Source organism: Alosa sapidissima, chromosome 20, assembly GCF_018492685.1.
Source record: "Alosa sapidissima isolate fAloSap1 chromosome 20, fAloSap1.pri, whole genome shotgun sequence".
NCBI classification, from domain to species: Eukaryota; Metazoa; Chordata; class Actinopteri; order Clupeiformes; family Clupeidae; genus Alosa; species Alosa sapidissima.
The window spans coordinates 3301913-3316510 of record NC_055976.1 but is presented as its reverse complement, the minus strand read 5'-3'; the positions used below and the strand labels follow the sequence as shown (position 1 = coordinate 3316510).

Sequence of the window (14598 nt, the reverse complement as noted above, 5' to 3'; positions counted from 1 at the left end):
GTCCAGACAACGACTCTACTTCCTTCGTCAGCTAAGGAAATTCAAAGTTTCTACATCCATCATGAAGGCCTTCTACACTTCAGCGGTTGAGTGTGTTCTAACTGGTAGCATCATCACCTGGTATGGGAACTCCACAGTTAGAGATTGTACTCTGCAGAGTAGTGCGCTCAGCTCAGCTCTACTCTACCCCCCCCCCCCCCCCCCCCCCCCCCCCCACACACCCCCCCACACACACACACACACACACACACACATACCTACATGACGTTTAGCACTTTTACATCCCTCTCCCTATGCTACAGACCTTTTATTTATTTTCTTATTTCATCACACGTCAAAACACACACACACACACACACACACACATATCTGACTTTCTCCAAATTTTGCACATCTCCATAGAACTTTTTATTTATTATTTTTGATTTCTCCTCCATCTATCTACCCATGTCCTTGATTGCCTAGCCTTTCTGCCCCCCACCCCCATCCCTAACACACACACAAAAAACACACACACTTACATCATCACTGTCATCACCTCACATACATACAGCACACTGCTTGCTACAGTAAGCCTCCTCTACATACTTGTCTTCACATTGTCTTCAGGATCTTCTCCAACACACATCCACTACATACTTACAGCACACTGCCCCCACACACACACTACACACACACACACACAGTCACTGCTCCACTCCCCTCCCGCCCACACACACATCATACACAGCACATTATTTCATCAGGACGCTTCTCCAACACACATCCCCAACATACTTACAGCACACTGCCCTCCCACCCCCCCCACCCCCCCCCCCATACACAGCACATTGTCTCATGAGGAAGCTTCTCCAACACACATATTGCACACTGCCCTCTCCCCACATACACAGCACACTATCCCATATCTCCCTTGTCATCCTCCCAACACACACAGCAAGACCCCTGGCAGTTGGGTTAGCCTCTTGAGCCGTGGATCTGCCCAAGGATTCTTCCTTAGTAAGGGAGTTTTTCCTTGCCCCTGTTGCTCTTGGGTGCTCCTTGTTGGTGCCCCCCCCCCCCCAATCCCAATCCTCCCCCACCTTTCTTATGCAGTCCTTGCCACTTAATTGCACTTTTTACCCCCCCCCCCCCCTCCCCATAAATGCACAAATAGGATGACACCAGACATAATTTCACTGCATTTCTTACATCCAGTAACTATATGCATGTGACAATAAACTTCCTTGTATCCTTGTACCCCTAATTTCCTGAAACTACCACTAGGGTACAAACTGGACAGAGCACTCCACACTGTATTCAACTATTAAGAGTTTTACTTTACAAAGTCAGGGGAGTGGGAGGAGAGAGAGTCCATGTGGCAACAAATGTGGCAGAAATATAGTTTCCAGTATGTAGAATTATTAATTGTGTCCGTCTTTTTTTCTCAGACACAGCTTTTGTGATTTGTCCAAAAATACAATAGGCCTAACAGCCTTTTGGACTTGCAATAGGATGTTTAAAATGATTAGGCTGCTTCAAAATATTAACAGCATAAGCCTAGACAAGAAAAACACAATATCTAAGCAGGCATGTTTATAGAGTGTTATTTGTGAAAAGAATGATTATGCTATTTAAAATTTGGACATAATATGGGGACATGTCTTCATGTAATTACTGCAGTGACATTTAGTCCAACATAAAATAATACTTCTATTAGCAAGTGTTTTAACGATGCAGCAATGTATGCTGCCAGTCCTAACAAGATTATACTTATTAAAAAGTAGGTCTATTAAAATCACAACACTTTTTAGTAAGCAAAAAGCAAATCTGTTGTTGTATGATACACTGACAGTGCAAAGTTTCATTTACTGCATATTACACTCTACTGATCATTTCCTAAAGTATGCCATTCACAACATCATCTGGATCCTTCATCAGCTGTTTGGCTCTCCACATCAAAGTCCTGGTCAGCGTAAATGAGAAATCCCGTGAAGAGACTGTCTGTCCAGTATGGGTCAAAAAATAAACCATTCTGTTCTGAGTAGAAAATTTGCAGCCAAACTTGGTCATCCTTCTTCAGACGTAAAATTGTTGACGCCGATGCCACATCGTTATTGCCCGTGTTAGCATCAAAGGTCCTGATTTTATATTGACCATTGTGTACTAATCCAATTGCCAAGTGTTTGTTGGCCAAATTGATGTCATATGTGAAGTAATACACACCTGGAATGGCACATACAAACTTGCCGCTGCTGGCATTGTAGTGGCCCCCTTCATTCATCAGGATGCGGTTAAACCGGATGGGCAAGCGCTCCTTTGGGTAACTCTTTGTTACTGCAACAGAGAAGGCAGACCGTCCCCTTGATCCACAGCTGCACCCTCCCATGGCTCCAGCTTCTCCTGGGTCTCCAGTGTCCCCTTTGCCTCCTCTCACACCAGCCAGACCCAGGGCCCCTCGCACACCTTTGAGGCCCCTGGGTCCTGCTTTCCCCACTATCCCCAGACGGCCTTTGGTTCCAGGCTTTCCAGGATTTCCAGGTCGACCAGCATCTCCTTCAAAGAACGAACACAAACAAACATATAAACTAGATGTACATGGTATGACTGCTGCATGGTGTTGCCACCTGCTATGCAAAGAAAATACCCTGAGGCAAACAACAGCAAGTGACTTCAACTACTTGTAGGACCTGGCCCTTTTTAGCCGTTCTAAGCAGAAAACAATTGTTAACCCTCTATTTGCAAGGTAGCATACCGCAAACAACAGACAGTATGACGGATCTACTGGTGGTCATTTTGACAGGTAATGAAAAATCCTAATAATTCACTTTTACATAAATGTCACGAGCGTCTCTAGCATGGAAAACTGACCCACACCCTATGGGACAGATGAAAGGCTAGCTATTGTCAGTGACTGTATGCGTTTTCAAGCCCATAGCATTTTTTGTCACATTCAGCAATCATCTCTCCACCATCTGCTAGCTGCCCATTCCGTGAGTACACTGTAAAGAGGAACAGTCTCTGTAGGCACCTCAGGCTTCGGAAACTGGAAACAAACAAATGTTTGCCTGCCCCCAAACGAAAACAAACCCTGAGTGGAGTATACTGAAGGGAGGGGTGAGCTATACCTCTGGTGTGTTTTGTTTGGTCCTTGGTTAAAATATAATGTACATTGTTTTGGACAAAAGTGTCTGCTAATAAATATAAACATAAACAAACAAGACTTTCTACGCAATCGCTGACTTCACCTTTAATGCACTGACATACCATGACAAGTTAAACAACCCAATATGTCACTCACAATTCAGAATAGGGAAAATGGGCATTCCAGATTAAAAGATATTCCAATTGCTGCCTTGTAATTTGAATCAGAAACTGAATGTCCTCATGTACGAGTATATGTGTGTGTGTGTGTGTGTGTGTGTGTGTGTGTGTGTGTGTGTGTGTATGTATATGTGTGTGTGTGTGTGTGTGTGTGTGTGTGTGCATGTGTATATCTGTGTGTGTCTGTACAAACTGCATTGCCAGTGTACATGCCTTTGCCTGTGTGCATTTACTGTGTGTATCTATTTGTGTGTGTGTACATATGTACATATGTATGTGTGCCAGTGTATGTATGTGTGTGCCTGCAAAAAGTTGTGTGCACTGCCAGTGTGTGTGTACATGCGCACCAGTATGTGTGTGTTTGTGTCTGTGTGAATACTTGTGTGTGTGTGTGAGAGAGAGATAGAAAGAATACTTGTGTGTGAGTGTGTGTGTGTGGGCATCTGTATCAGGGGTCAGGATTTGGAGGGTTAGCTATAGCCAGTCAGCATGGTTGGCCATCTTTAAAAATAGTGCCAACATGCTCATTTCCGGACACATTTTCACCAACGATTCAATTAGCTGCCATATAACTGGTGGACACAACAGTATGTTGTCTATGTGAATTGGCTGGTTTCAAGTAGGGAGGATCAGCCAAGCCACATAATGACATAATTTGTGGCCATCAAATTCCTGTTCTTTGTGAGGTCTTATAATGCTTACAATAGTTGTGTTTCTATTCATTCACCATGTACTTAAAGCAGCACATGTATAAATACTATAAAATGAATTAAATATGCTATTTATTTATGTTCGCTTTTCTTACATAGATATTTTCATCGAACCATTCCAGTTCACCATTGAGTAATTGTTTACTCTACTGCTGAAACATTTTGAGTGAGGTTTACAAGCTCTGACTACATCTAATTTGTTACAATCTAGACAGAATTGAAAAACAAAAAGCAGTTACAGAGCCCTAGTTAGGTGGTGAAAACGATAAACGAAAATGATATTCTGCCAAAGCATGTTGTCTTAAACTCTGACAATAAATAACAAATTCTGGCAAAGCATGATATAGGCGTGAAGTGGTCACATATTCTTCTCTGACTGGAAGCATTTACATGCAGCCATAAACCATTATTGCCTGATTTATTTATCTATGAAAGGTTTTAGTAACACACACCAACTGATTTTTGGCGAGGTACTAGCCACAGGCAATAAGTTTAAATGGTAAGAAAGTGGCGCTGTATGTCCAGTCTCTCCCGTCGATCCAGTGCTCAGCTAAACAGGCCTTCACTCACCTGCTTGGTTCTGCTCGAGCTCTGGATGCATAGACTGTACCTTATAGCTCACTGTTTCTTACCAGGATAAAAATAGCCATGCAAGGATGACATTTCAATCTTGATATTTGTCTGAGACAACCCCCAAACTTATTCCTACAGTAAAAACTTAAGATCATTCTTTCGGATTGCATGTTATGCTCTTGGCCTAAATAAATTTTCGATGAGATGTTTGACAGAGGCTATATTGATCTTGAAAAAAATAACATCACAAGGTGATGCTGTTTCTGAACTTTTGCCCCAAACTAGGACCCATAGAGTGGAACCCTATAAATTGGTCAGAGCCTGTATCCTCCTGAGAAAATTGAGCTAGCTACTTACTGAGACTGTGATCTCAGTATATTTTCAGGTAGAAATATATTGTTGAATTCCACAAATTGAAGCATACACTCTGCACCACAAGACAAACACAACAATAATGCAATACTGACTCAGATATTTCAGAACCTCCTGAGGTCTATGTAGATCACAAATATCCTAATAGAACCCAGGTATCTGAATTTTGATTATTTTGTGTGTTTTGTGATATTCATAAAAGGAAACTCTAGTATATATTAACTGGATGTTTTAAGGGTTAACCAAAATCTGCTTCAATACTTTTCAGTTATGTCAGCAAATAGCAGTGCCACTGGCAGCAGCATAAAGAAAGACATTTTAAACATGATTGCAAAGAAATGACATAGCTGTAAAGTCAGTCATACCTGTCTCCCCCTTCTCTCCCTTCTCCCCATCCTTCCCATCCTGGCCATCCTTTCCTGGAGAGCCCATCCTGCCCATGACGCCAGGAGGCCCAAAGGCCCCTGGTTGACCTGGAGGCCCCTGGGGGCCTGGATAACTGCACACCAGCTGGGAGGATTGAATGGTGAAGTTGCGTCCTCTCTTGTATGACAGCATGTCAGAGGAGATGGGAGGCAGTATGCACACAGCTATGCAAAGCCGGAGTATGGTGCCAACTGCAACAGAGAGAGAAAGGAGTGTTGTTTTCACCTCAAGGCAAGGTTGACAAGATCTCCAGTTGTGCAGTCATCTACAGTTAATAATTCATCTGAGTAATTAAGTTGGATTACTATGGCAAAATCAAAACTAATAGTCAATAATATAACCTAGTTCCAGTTGCATATGAAACAGATACATTTGTAATGGTTGCAAGAGCAAAATGGGCGATTCATTTCTGTAAAAAAGAAAAAGAAAAAAACTTACTCAATGTTCGAGGACTGCATGGAATATCCCGACCAAAACTCGTCAGTAGATCCATAATGACAAGGCTATGAGCTAATTTAACAGGAGATTGTTATGGAAAATAGATTGCAGCGATTTCTTTCTCTACACTAAGCTGAACATGATTGCTTTCCCCCTACTCAACCACACTGTACACAAACCCTCTCAATCTGTTTTACCACAGCGATAATACTCTCCCTGGCAATACTTTCACCATGATGTAATCGCAAATTTGTTCCAACCTGGCGGGGAATAACAGTTTACCAACATATACAAAACACTGTCTAATCACATATCTAATGTGTTAAATTAATAAAATCGTATTGATTTCTTAGCCTACACGTGTACTCACTCAACTCTCTCCCTCGAATGTTCTGCCCTGACATGTTTTAAAAGTTCTCAGATCTCGGGGCGTTGTAGCAATGCATTAGAACACAATTCCAAGACGTCCCTAGTTGTATTCAGTCGAACGAGCTACGCCAGATGTCAAGCACTTTTTTTTTTAACAAAGCTAAGGCAATGAACATACAACGCCACAGCTTACAAGGCGACGCACAGTTCCCAAAATACAGTGCAACTTACCAAATATTTTCTCAGGCGTCTTAAGTCTGCATCTTGTTACCGCTCAAGTTCACATTAAAGCATCACAGCTGTGTTAAAGCGTTGGGAGGCAAGTGCCCCCCGCCCCCAAAGATAAATAAACAAACGTGCGCACATCGTTTCTGCAAAAAGTTTTATTTCACCAGACAAGTCTTGAGGAGGAAAATCAATATCGATTTATAAACATAAATGCAGACAGCCCTTAAAATAAAAGTAAAATTTCATATTTGTCAGAGATGAATGGGAAACCAAAACAAATAGTGAATGCCAAAATTAGTGACCTTATCATAAGCTCTACAAAACGACACCAATATGTCCATGTTTGAAATAATTATTAAAAACTGTATAGATTTTAGTACTTACTGTACTAAAGTACAGTGTCTCCTTGCTATGGAGAAACAACCAAGGTAGGAAACTGGACAGGATTGCAGACTTGCAGAAAAGAATCCCTTTTATCTGACATAAAAGATATTATTATATGGGTTCACACTTGCAAGACTTTGCTCCATTCTTGCAGTGCCCAAGTGACCTAAGGTGGCTGAACAAGACGACAGATCTATACCAAGTTGGTCGACCACTGATAGAGCTTGAGAGACACTGGTAAACACTAGATAACCATTCAGCTTGACAAAAATGTTGTTCCGCTCAAGCAAGGCTAGCAAAAGATGGCCAACTGTGTAAGGACGACCAGCTGGTTGCACTACAAGGGCTTCCAATCCACGACAGGGAGCACAGAGTTCGGTAAAAGTGTGGTGCGTTCCCTGTGCCGTCTGCTGGGAGTGCAGGGAGAAGAGTAGTGGCCGGGCAGCAGAGCGGAGCTCACTGGAACAGGAAGGAGGCCATGGGGTCGTCAGCCCGGGGGCGCTTCATTTGGAAGGCCTCCATCTCCTCCTCGGTGGGCTCCCGCACCTCCTTCAGGCTGTTGTAGGGGCGCTTCCTCTCGTCCAGCAGCATGATCTCCGCCACCTCCTTCTGCCTCTGGTCCTCCGCCAGCAAAGCCTGGCCACCAAGACGAAGAGGACAAGACAGGGGAACAAGGTTTGGTTAGAATGACACACAATAACACACAAGAACCGGCCATTCAGAAACATATGAGGCTGTTATTATGCTGTTACAGTATCTTCCCGTTTCCAAGAAAGAGATGCTGAAATAAAACAACAACTGGGCTTACTGAGGGGCTTGATAAATCAGACCCAAATAAACATACCTTCTTGAGTTTCTCTCTCTTCTTTGCCTCATCTTCCTCGTCGCTGCTGTCTGAGTCCCTCTTCTTGTGCTTCTTGTCCTTCTTCTTCTTCTTTTTCTTGTCCTTCATTTTTTCTTGGTGAAGCTGGTGAAATCCATTACATTCTAGAGTTAAAGTATGTTTAAGCAGATGAGCAATGAGACACAGGAGCAGAGAGCAGAGTTGCCTACCTCTAAGAGAGTCTTTGGCATCTCCTCTTCCTCAGCAACTTCCAGCCCTTCTTCAAATGGAACACAGGAGGTGCTCTGTGCAACCAGAATATTGTTCATCAGTGTCACAAAATGTCATCAAAACTGGCAATATTCTAGTGTGTTTTAATTCAACATGTAGGTGAATGCAGACCATTTGAAAACTTACCATTGTTTTCTTGCCTGCATCTCCTGTGCAGTAACTCTGTTTGACCATTGAGTGGCAGCATTTGAAGCCCCACATGCCATCTTTCCAGTAAGAACCCCAGATGCACTGAGAACAGGAAAACAGTTTCATTTCATCTTATGTCTACACAGAACACATTGAATTGTTATAGAATCACCCATTCTCAGTGCCAATTAGGATGAATGTCAAACATTACATAATGAAGAAGCAGCACATCTGTAGAATTACTATTCCAAGAGCAGGTGGAAAGACATACTGTGTGGTTGTTGATGAGCACATCCTCTTCGTATTTGGAGCGGGCAATGGCCTTATCCTGTCCTTTGATCACGGCACCATGACGTGAGTACTCCACATACTCCTCTGTCTGAGCCAACAGCAGCTCACGAGGAGGGGCATCTAAATGCTCTTGACCACCATACTAGAACACAATACAATTCAGACAGAATGGTAGTGAGTTCAAAAGATTCACAAAACAGGCAGCACATAGTCTAAAACTGCTCTCATAAGTATTTTTGTCTATATTTACCTATTTAAGGAGTAATGAGTGCTTGAAATATCTATTGTGTCGATTAATTCACAGAACTTTCACTTTTTGAGTTAGGTATAGTTAATGTGCTTTTTAACCAATGACAAGGATGACCATTTTTGACCATCATCCTGTGTTTTCTGAGAAATCAGGTTTGGACAAGATGGTTTGGACAATCTCCCCAGGCTGTGCCCCCACCAGCTCAGTTTGGTATCAACACTGTCTCATCCATGTGTAAAGTCGGCATGTCATTCTGTGTGGCCATTGTTTCTCACCCTTTCTAGGATGCTCTCCTTCTGCATCTGCTTGAAGTCCTCCTTCTTGACTTTGAAGGACTGATGCAGCAGCTCCAGTTTGGTGGGGTCTGCCTGCAGGTGCACCTCTGAGCCTTTGTCATAAGCCTCCCAGGCAAATACTGATGGAGAAGACACAGGACAGCTATCAGTTCACATATGGCAAAACCTCAAAAAAAAAAAAAAGCCAGAGCCCCAATTAGACACAGGCCCATTTTACTGGACTGGTGTGGCTACAAATAAAGGCAGGCAGGTCATTAGAAGCCTGGCCAAGTATTTTTGATTGTATTATAAAACAACCAAGTCCAGTAAATCGGCCGCTTGAGCTAGTTCTATGATACTTGCACACACAAAAGTCAGTAGAGTAGACCGGCCTGCTTTAAAACATTCATTTTACAGTTCATTTTATAGAAACCATGAGCACCAAGGTAGGCTGGTCAAATTCGTTCAGATTTACCAGCATGGTAAAGAGAGAGCGAAAGAAAGTATTGCCTCCCTACTCGGTGGCCAATGCCATAAAGTCTGAACGTGTCCATTCTTCAAATATTTATATTACTTTAATCCGTATGGGCTGCAATCTGTCCGCAACCCTGCGATTTCACTGAAGTGTTCAAGTAAGTAAACCCAAGTGAAGAGAAAGAGGCTGGGCCACTTACACTGTGTTGAGGCCATGTTAATGGTGTCACCAGTGTAGCGCGCAAAGTTGTCCCCAGCATAGCCGACCCTGCAATACCAAGCACATGGTCAGAACATGCAAACCCACAGGACAGGAGTACTATCTGCCGCTGAGCTTCCATATAGTCCCCAAACGTACTCCTCTGGGTTCTTCCCTGTGTTGGCATACGGGTTCTCCCTCATGGCTCGAGTCTTGGGGTCATAATAGGCCGAGTTTGGATCCAAGTTTCTGAGGTACTATAAAGGAGAGATAGTAAGTAGCACAGTTCATTAGCCTACTCATTTGAAAGTAGGAATATGAAAATATATAGATAGATAGATAGATAGATAGATAGAGATACTTTATTAATCCCCAAGGGGAAATTGAAGAAGGACTGCGCTGCGAGCAGGGTATACATATACGCTTAATGTTTATTGGGTCATTGCATTTCAGATAAGTTTTTATATTAAAATGTTTTTTTTTGCCAGTTCTATAAAGGTTGAGTAGGTTTGTTTGAACATTTGAGGAAGACTGACACAAAAAAACATTGGCAGGGAGGAGCCAGGAGTCCTTGACAATGTACCTTAGCAATGTCTTCTCGAATTCTCAGATTTCTGACAGTGATGCGTCTCTTTGAGTCGAAGTTCTGTCCAGGCATGTCGATGTCATCTGCGTACTTATCCTCATCTTCATCCTCGCTGTCGTGCTCCCGCTCCTGCCACAACCCAGATCACATCAGTCAAGATAAAAACACACACACACACACACACAGCTTTTAAGAGTTGCACTTATTGTATGAACATAAGAATCTTTTTCTTTTAAATAAAAAAATGACTGGAAAAGCCTACTCAACTGAGCTCAGTAAAATGCTAAATAGAAAAAGAAACAGGACAGAAAAAAGTCTTGTATGATGTAAGATGGACTGAACCATACAAAACTGGTAGGCATTCACATATTTACATGATAAACTCAAATACTAAAGTTCTGCCTCAAAGTGCTGTGCAAAGAACATGCCCTCTTCGTGGACATGGGAAGGGGATCAGCATTACACAGAATAGAACTAATGCTCTGGAAGTACAGACACTTCTGAGAGTGTCTTCTCACTGACAACCTTTATAGTTAAATATATATATATATATATATATATATATATATACACATACAAGGATACAAGGAAGTTTATTGTCACATGCATATAGTTACTGGAAGTAAGAAATGCAGTGAAATTATGTCTGGTGTCAGCCTATTTGTGCATTAATGGGGGGGGGGCATAAAAAAGGTGGGGGAGGATTGGGATTGGGTGGGGGGCACCAACAAGGAGTACCCAAGAGCAACAGGGGCAAGGAAAAACTCCCTTACCAAGGAAGAAACCTTGGGCAGATCCACGGCTCAAGGGGCTAACCCAACTGCCAGGGGTCTTGGTGTGTGTGTTGGGGGGATGACAGGGGAGATGGGATAGTGTGCTGTGTATGTGGGGAGAGGGCAGTGTGCAATATGTGTGTTGGAGAAGCTTCCAACATACAATACAATACAATATATATATATATATATATATACACACACACACACACACAATAGGAGTGTTGCATTATCAAAGTGTAATGGATTAATACATCACAGAGCTTTTTAGGATACTGTTATGGTAATGTCATCTGATGCGAAAACCTACCATCTGGTCCACAAGCTTCCCTGATGCCAATTCCTCTTGCAACCTCTGTGCTTTTAGAGTGCGTTTTGCCTGTTAAAAGAAACTTCATGAAATACACATACCTCATGTAACAAAAGCAAATACAGCACCAGAAATCAAGGGAGAAGTGAGGATGATCCAGAGGTTTATCTGAGGAGGACAATGAGAGGGAGATGGCCCATTGCAGGACAGAGCACTCACCAGGTCAACCTTGGAATACTCCTCCACAATGCGCATGTGATCGTCTGGGTCGTAGCCATTCCAGCGATCTCTTTTCCCATCATAATCCAGGGACAGTGTGATTTGATCGTGTTCATCTGGAGCCATGCCTGTGCCAGTGAATTTGGCCCCCACTTTCCTTGGACGCTGTTATGGAGGCAAATAACAAATGAATTGGAAACAGTTTTACCTGGTATAGTGGGCCTCTAGACTGTCACCACAATCCCATTTATGCCAATGAAAGTAAAGTGTCCTTGCCATTCCAATAATGTTTTGAAGTGGAACACTGAGAATCTCTTCCTCTAAACATATCAGTCTCAGGATTTTGGTCACAGATAAAGGACCTCTATGATACCGTTAAAAACATTGGAGTAATGAGGATAGTTATGAGCACAGATGAATATACAATCTTAAACCTCAGCAAAAACATTTAGGCTGTGAACAACAATAATGACTAAAGACTGTTAGGCAAGGTTATAAATCAAGGGCAAGGTTAACAAAACAAGAAAGATCATAATCGAAGTCACATTTATCCTGTGTAAATCGAGAGATAATCTACCCCCTTCCTTTGATTTTTTTGTTTGTTTGTTTAAATATCTTTCCCCCTTAAAACATAACATAAAATGTCCTTGTCCTTTAATCATTCCATTTTTCAAGCTTAACATTAAATAATTGGATGGACACTTAGCTATGTAGAACATGTCCAGACTTTGGGGAGAAATCATTGCCCCTATGCCCATATCAAGTGCATGCTATGTGATATGTGAATGCTGTTCCCACCTCCAAGCAGTCCTTCTTCTTGTGGGTTATGGCTCCGCAGTTTTCACATGCACCCTTGCGGAACTTCGTGCTGACTGATTTCTGTTCATTGCCATTGAAAATAAAAGCATATTGTCAGACCATCTCCAACATTGTTACAACTCAGAGCTACCAAGAAAGCATTTCTATTCTAATTTTGGAAGAAGGGCACTAACCTCCTGCACTCCTCTCTTGTACCATTCCGCAATGTTTGAAAACTGCTCCTCTTCTTCATCTTGAGGCCTCTGATGCTTGAGTGTGGGACGCTTTGAGGGGTCGATATACCACGGCACTGATGAAATGTACTGAGGAATGTGAGGGTTGATGTCCCTAAAAGATGATGCAGATGACAAATGAAAAAAATAAATCAGAGATGAGATTAAGTTGAGAACTATTAATAAGCCATTCCAGTATGGACTACATCTCCTCGGACAGTCAGTGCATCTTCTAAAGGAGGTAACAACTTACTTTCCCTCCTCATCCACTTCGGCTGGGGCATTTCCCAGCTTCCTCTGCTCCTCAAGCTCTTTCTTCTTCCTCCAGTCTTCACGGGTCATTTTCTTGGGCTCCTCCAGACCCACCACCCCCTCTTGGCCAGTTTCTGCTGGTTCCTGCTGCATCATTTTCGCTTAACACAACACAGAACACATATTTTAATGAATGTTTTAAACTGTAAACAAGACCGTTTACAATTAACGTTATTTAAACGAGCTAGTGGTAGGTAGTCTGTTTAACTTAGCTGTTTAGCCAACGTAACAGTAAACAGACACTAATTAGCATTCCACTAATTTTGAGCCAAGCTCAAAGGAGCGGTCTTTGAGTTTATACTGTGTATGCTTATTCTTGAATATATGAAACGTAACATTATCTTTTTAGGCCATTTGGGCTGTTAGGCAGGCTGCCAAATATGTATACGCAGATAAGTTGTTAGCTATTTAGCTACATTAAGTTAGCTTGCCATCACGTTGAGTGACCGCTTTTTCGGTTGAAATTAAATAAGCATTACCATTTTCCATCTGATCAGTCGTAAACTTTCATATATATATATTGAGTTTATGTAGATGGCGACCAAGTAACTGTGAACCTAATAATAAAGCAGTTGACAATTACCTAGAACACGTCCTCAATACCTGTGTTTACAAGGTTTTGGCTCCCATGATCCGGAAGTACTAGGCAGCAGGGAACTAGACAGCAAGCTGAAAAATATATCAAAATAAAAGTTTAAATAACTGGTATTTTTACAGTCTATGGAAATACGTTATTCTCAAGGGGAAATATACATTATGTAGGCTACCATATACAACTTTAAGAAATGATAAAAGCTGAGCTATCGTCAAAGCCTTTGAAGCCCACTGAATAAGAGCCTTTAGTTTGATTAGTAGCAAGTGCAATGGTGCAATTTGTAATCATAACAAATGCAATGGAAAATGCAATGCGCACCAGATGGAATGGAAACTTTTGAATAGTCTACATTCAGACTAGTTTGAAGGCTTTTTGCATTTTTCAGGGAAAATGAAAACATTTTGAACTTTAGAATGTATCGGGTACTGAACTATTCTTCAGTGCTATTCATGCTTTGGTAGTAAGAAATGTCAGTTTTAGTGCTAAATGGGTAGGACTGTTAGACAAAAAAACTCATGGATGTAGGCTACACATTCTGCAGGATTTGGGAACAGGATCGTTTTTCTTCAGTGGGCTTTTCTTCTGATTAGTTTGAGGCGGGCATGCAGGCAGACAGAAGTTTGTGTTCCTGAGTGTTTGATTGTGTTGTTGTTGATTTACCACCACCAGCAAAGTGTGTGTCGCATACAGAAATATGAAGGGTGTTTTTAAGTGAGGTTATATGAGGTTTTAAATTGAGGTTATTTTGTTTGATATATTACATTACATTACATTACATTTGGCTGACACATTTTTAACCAAAGCGACTAACAACATGGTGAACAGTTTAAGTTTAAGATATATGAGACTGTCCTTTTAAAATATTTCCTTGAAGAGAAATTACACACATTTGCTAGTCTTGGACATCTGACTTTGACTTGTTTAAACCTAAAACTTAGTTATTTTGTACAAGATACAGATATTAAAATATAAAACCTTATTGATTTAGTGAGCTTCAGACGATCTGTCAAGAGGAAACATCACTATTTAGATTAGATTATGGGTTTAGCATCAGTCTGGCTGATTGCAATTTTGTTCTGTGTGAATGTGCATTCTACTTAGCATTGTGTGCTAAGATCAGACTAATTGTGTGAGTTATTGTAAAGAGATATTGGAAAGTTTTTATGATCCAATGAAGTAAAGATATTACACAACCCTGTGACACAACCATGGCATGTAAAACAAAATGATTGTGTCA

General features: G+C 41.6%; 2 protein-coding genes across 5 annotated transcripts; both read right to left on the bottom strand.

Moving 5' to 3' along the window:
• Nucleotides 1-1298: 1298 nt before the first annotated feature.
• On the bottom strand, nt 1299-6508 carry c1qtnf2 (C1q and TNF related 2). 2 transcript variants are annotated; one of them, XM_042074950.1, is made up of 4 exons: nt 6423-6508; nt 5823-5894; nt 5324-5575; nt 1299-2535 (listed from the first exon to the last, which is right to left on the bottom strand). In XM_042074950.1, the coding sequence occupies exons 2-4, from the start codon at nt 5875-5877 to the stop codon at nt 1901-1903; spliced, it is 942 nt and encodes a 313-aa protein (XP_041930884.1). In that variant the 5' UTR covers nt 5878-5894; nt 6423-6508; the 3' UTR covers nt 1299-1900. The 2 variants fall into 2 exon arrangements, with proteins under 2 accessions (XP_041930884.1, XP_041930885.1); XM_042074951.1 differs by lacking the exon at nt 6423-6508 and having other exon boundaries at nt 5823-6406.
• Nucleotides 6509-6556: 48 nt separating this feature from the next.
• slu7 (SLU7 homolog, splicing factor) lies at nt 6557-13453 on the bottom strand. 3 transcript variants are annotated; one of them, XM_042074909.1, is made up of 15 exons: nt 13350-13453; nt 12708-12867; nt 12416-12569; nt 12222-12302; nt 11424-11588; nt 11205-11273; nt 10119-10250; nt 9695-9792; nt 9537-9604; nt 8863-9002; nt 8318-8479; nt 8044-8148; nt 7857-7931; nt 7648-7770; nt 6557-7439 (listed from the first exon to the last, which is right to left on the bottom strand). In XM_042074909.1, the coding sequence occupies exons 2-15, from the start codon at nt 12860-12862 to the stop codon at nt 7260-7262; spliced, it is 1707 nt and encodes a 568-aa protein (XP_041930843.1). In that variant the 5' UTR covers nt 12863-12867; nt 13350-13453; the 3' UTR covers nt 6557-7259. The 3 variants fall into 3 exon arrangements, with proteins under 3 accessions (XP_041930843.1, XP_041930844.1, XP_041930842.1); XM_042074910.1 differs by having other exon boundaries at nt 13370-13392; XM_042074908.1 differs by having other exon boundaries at nt 13246-13388.
• Nucleotides 13454-14598: the final 1145 nt, after the last annotated feature.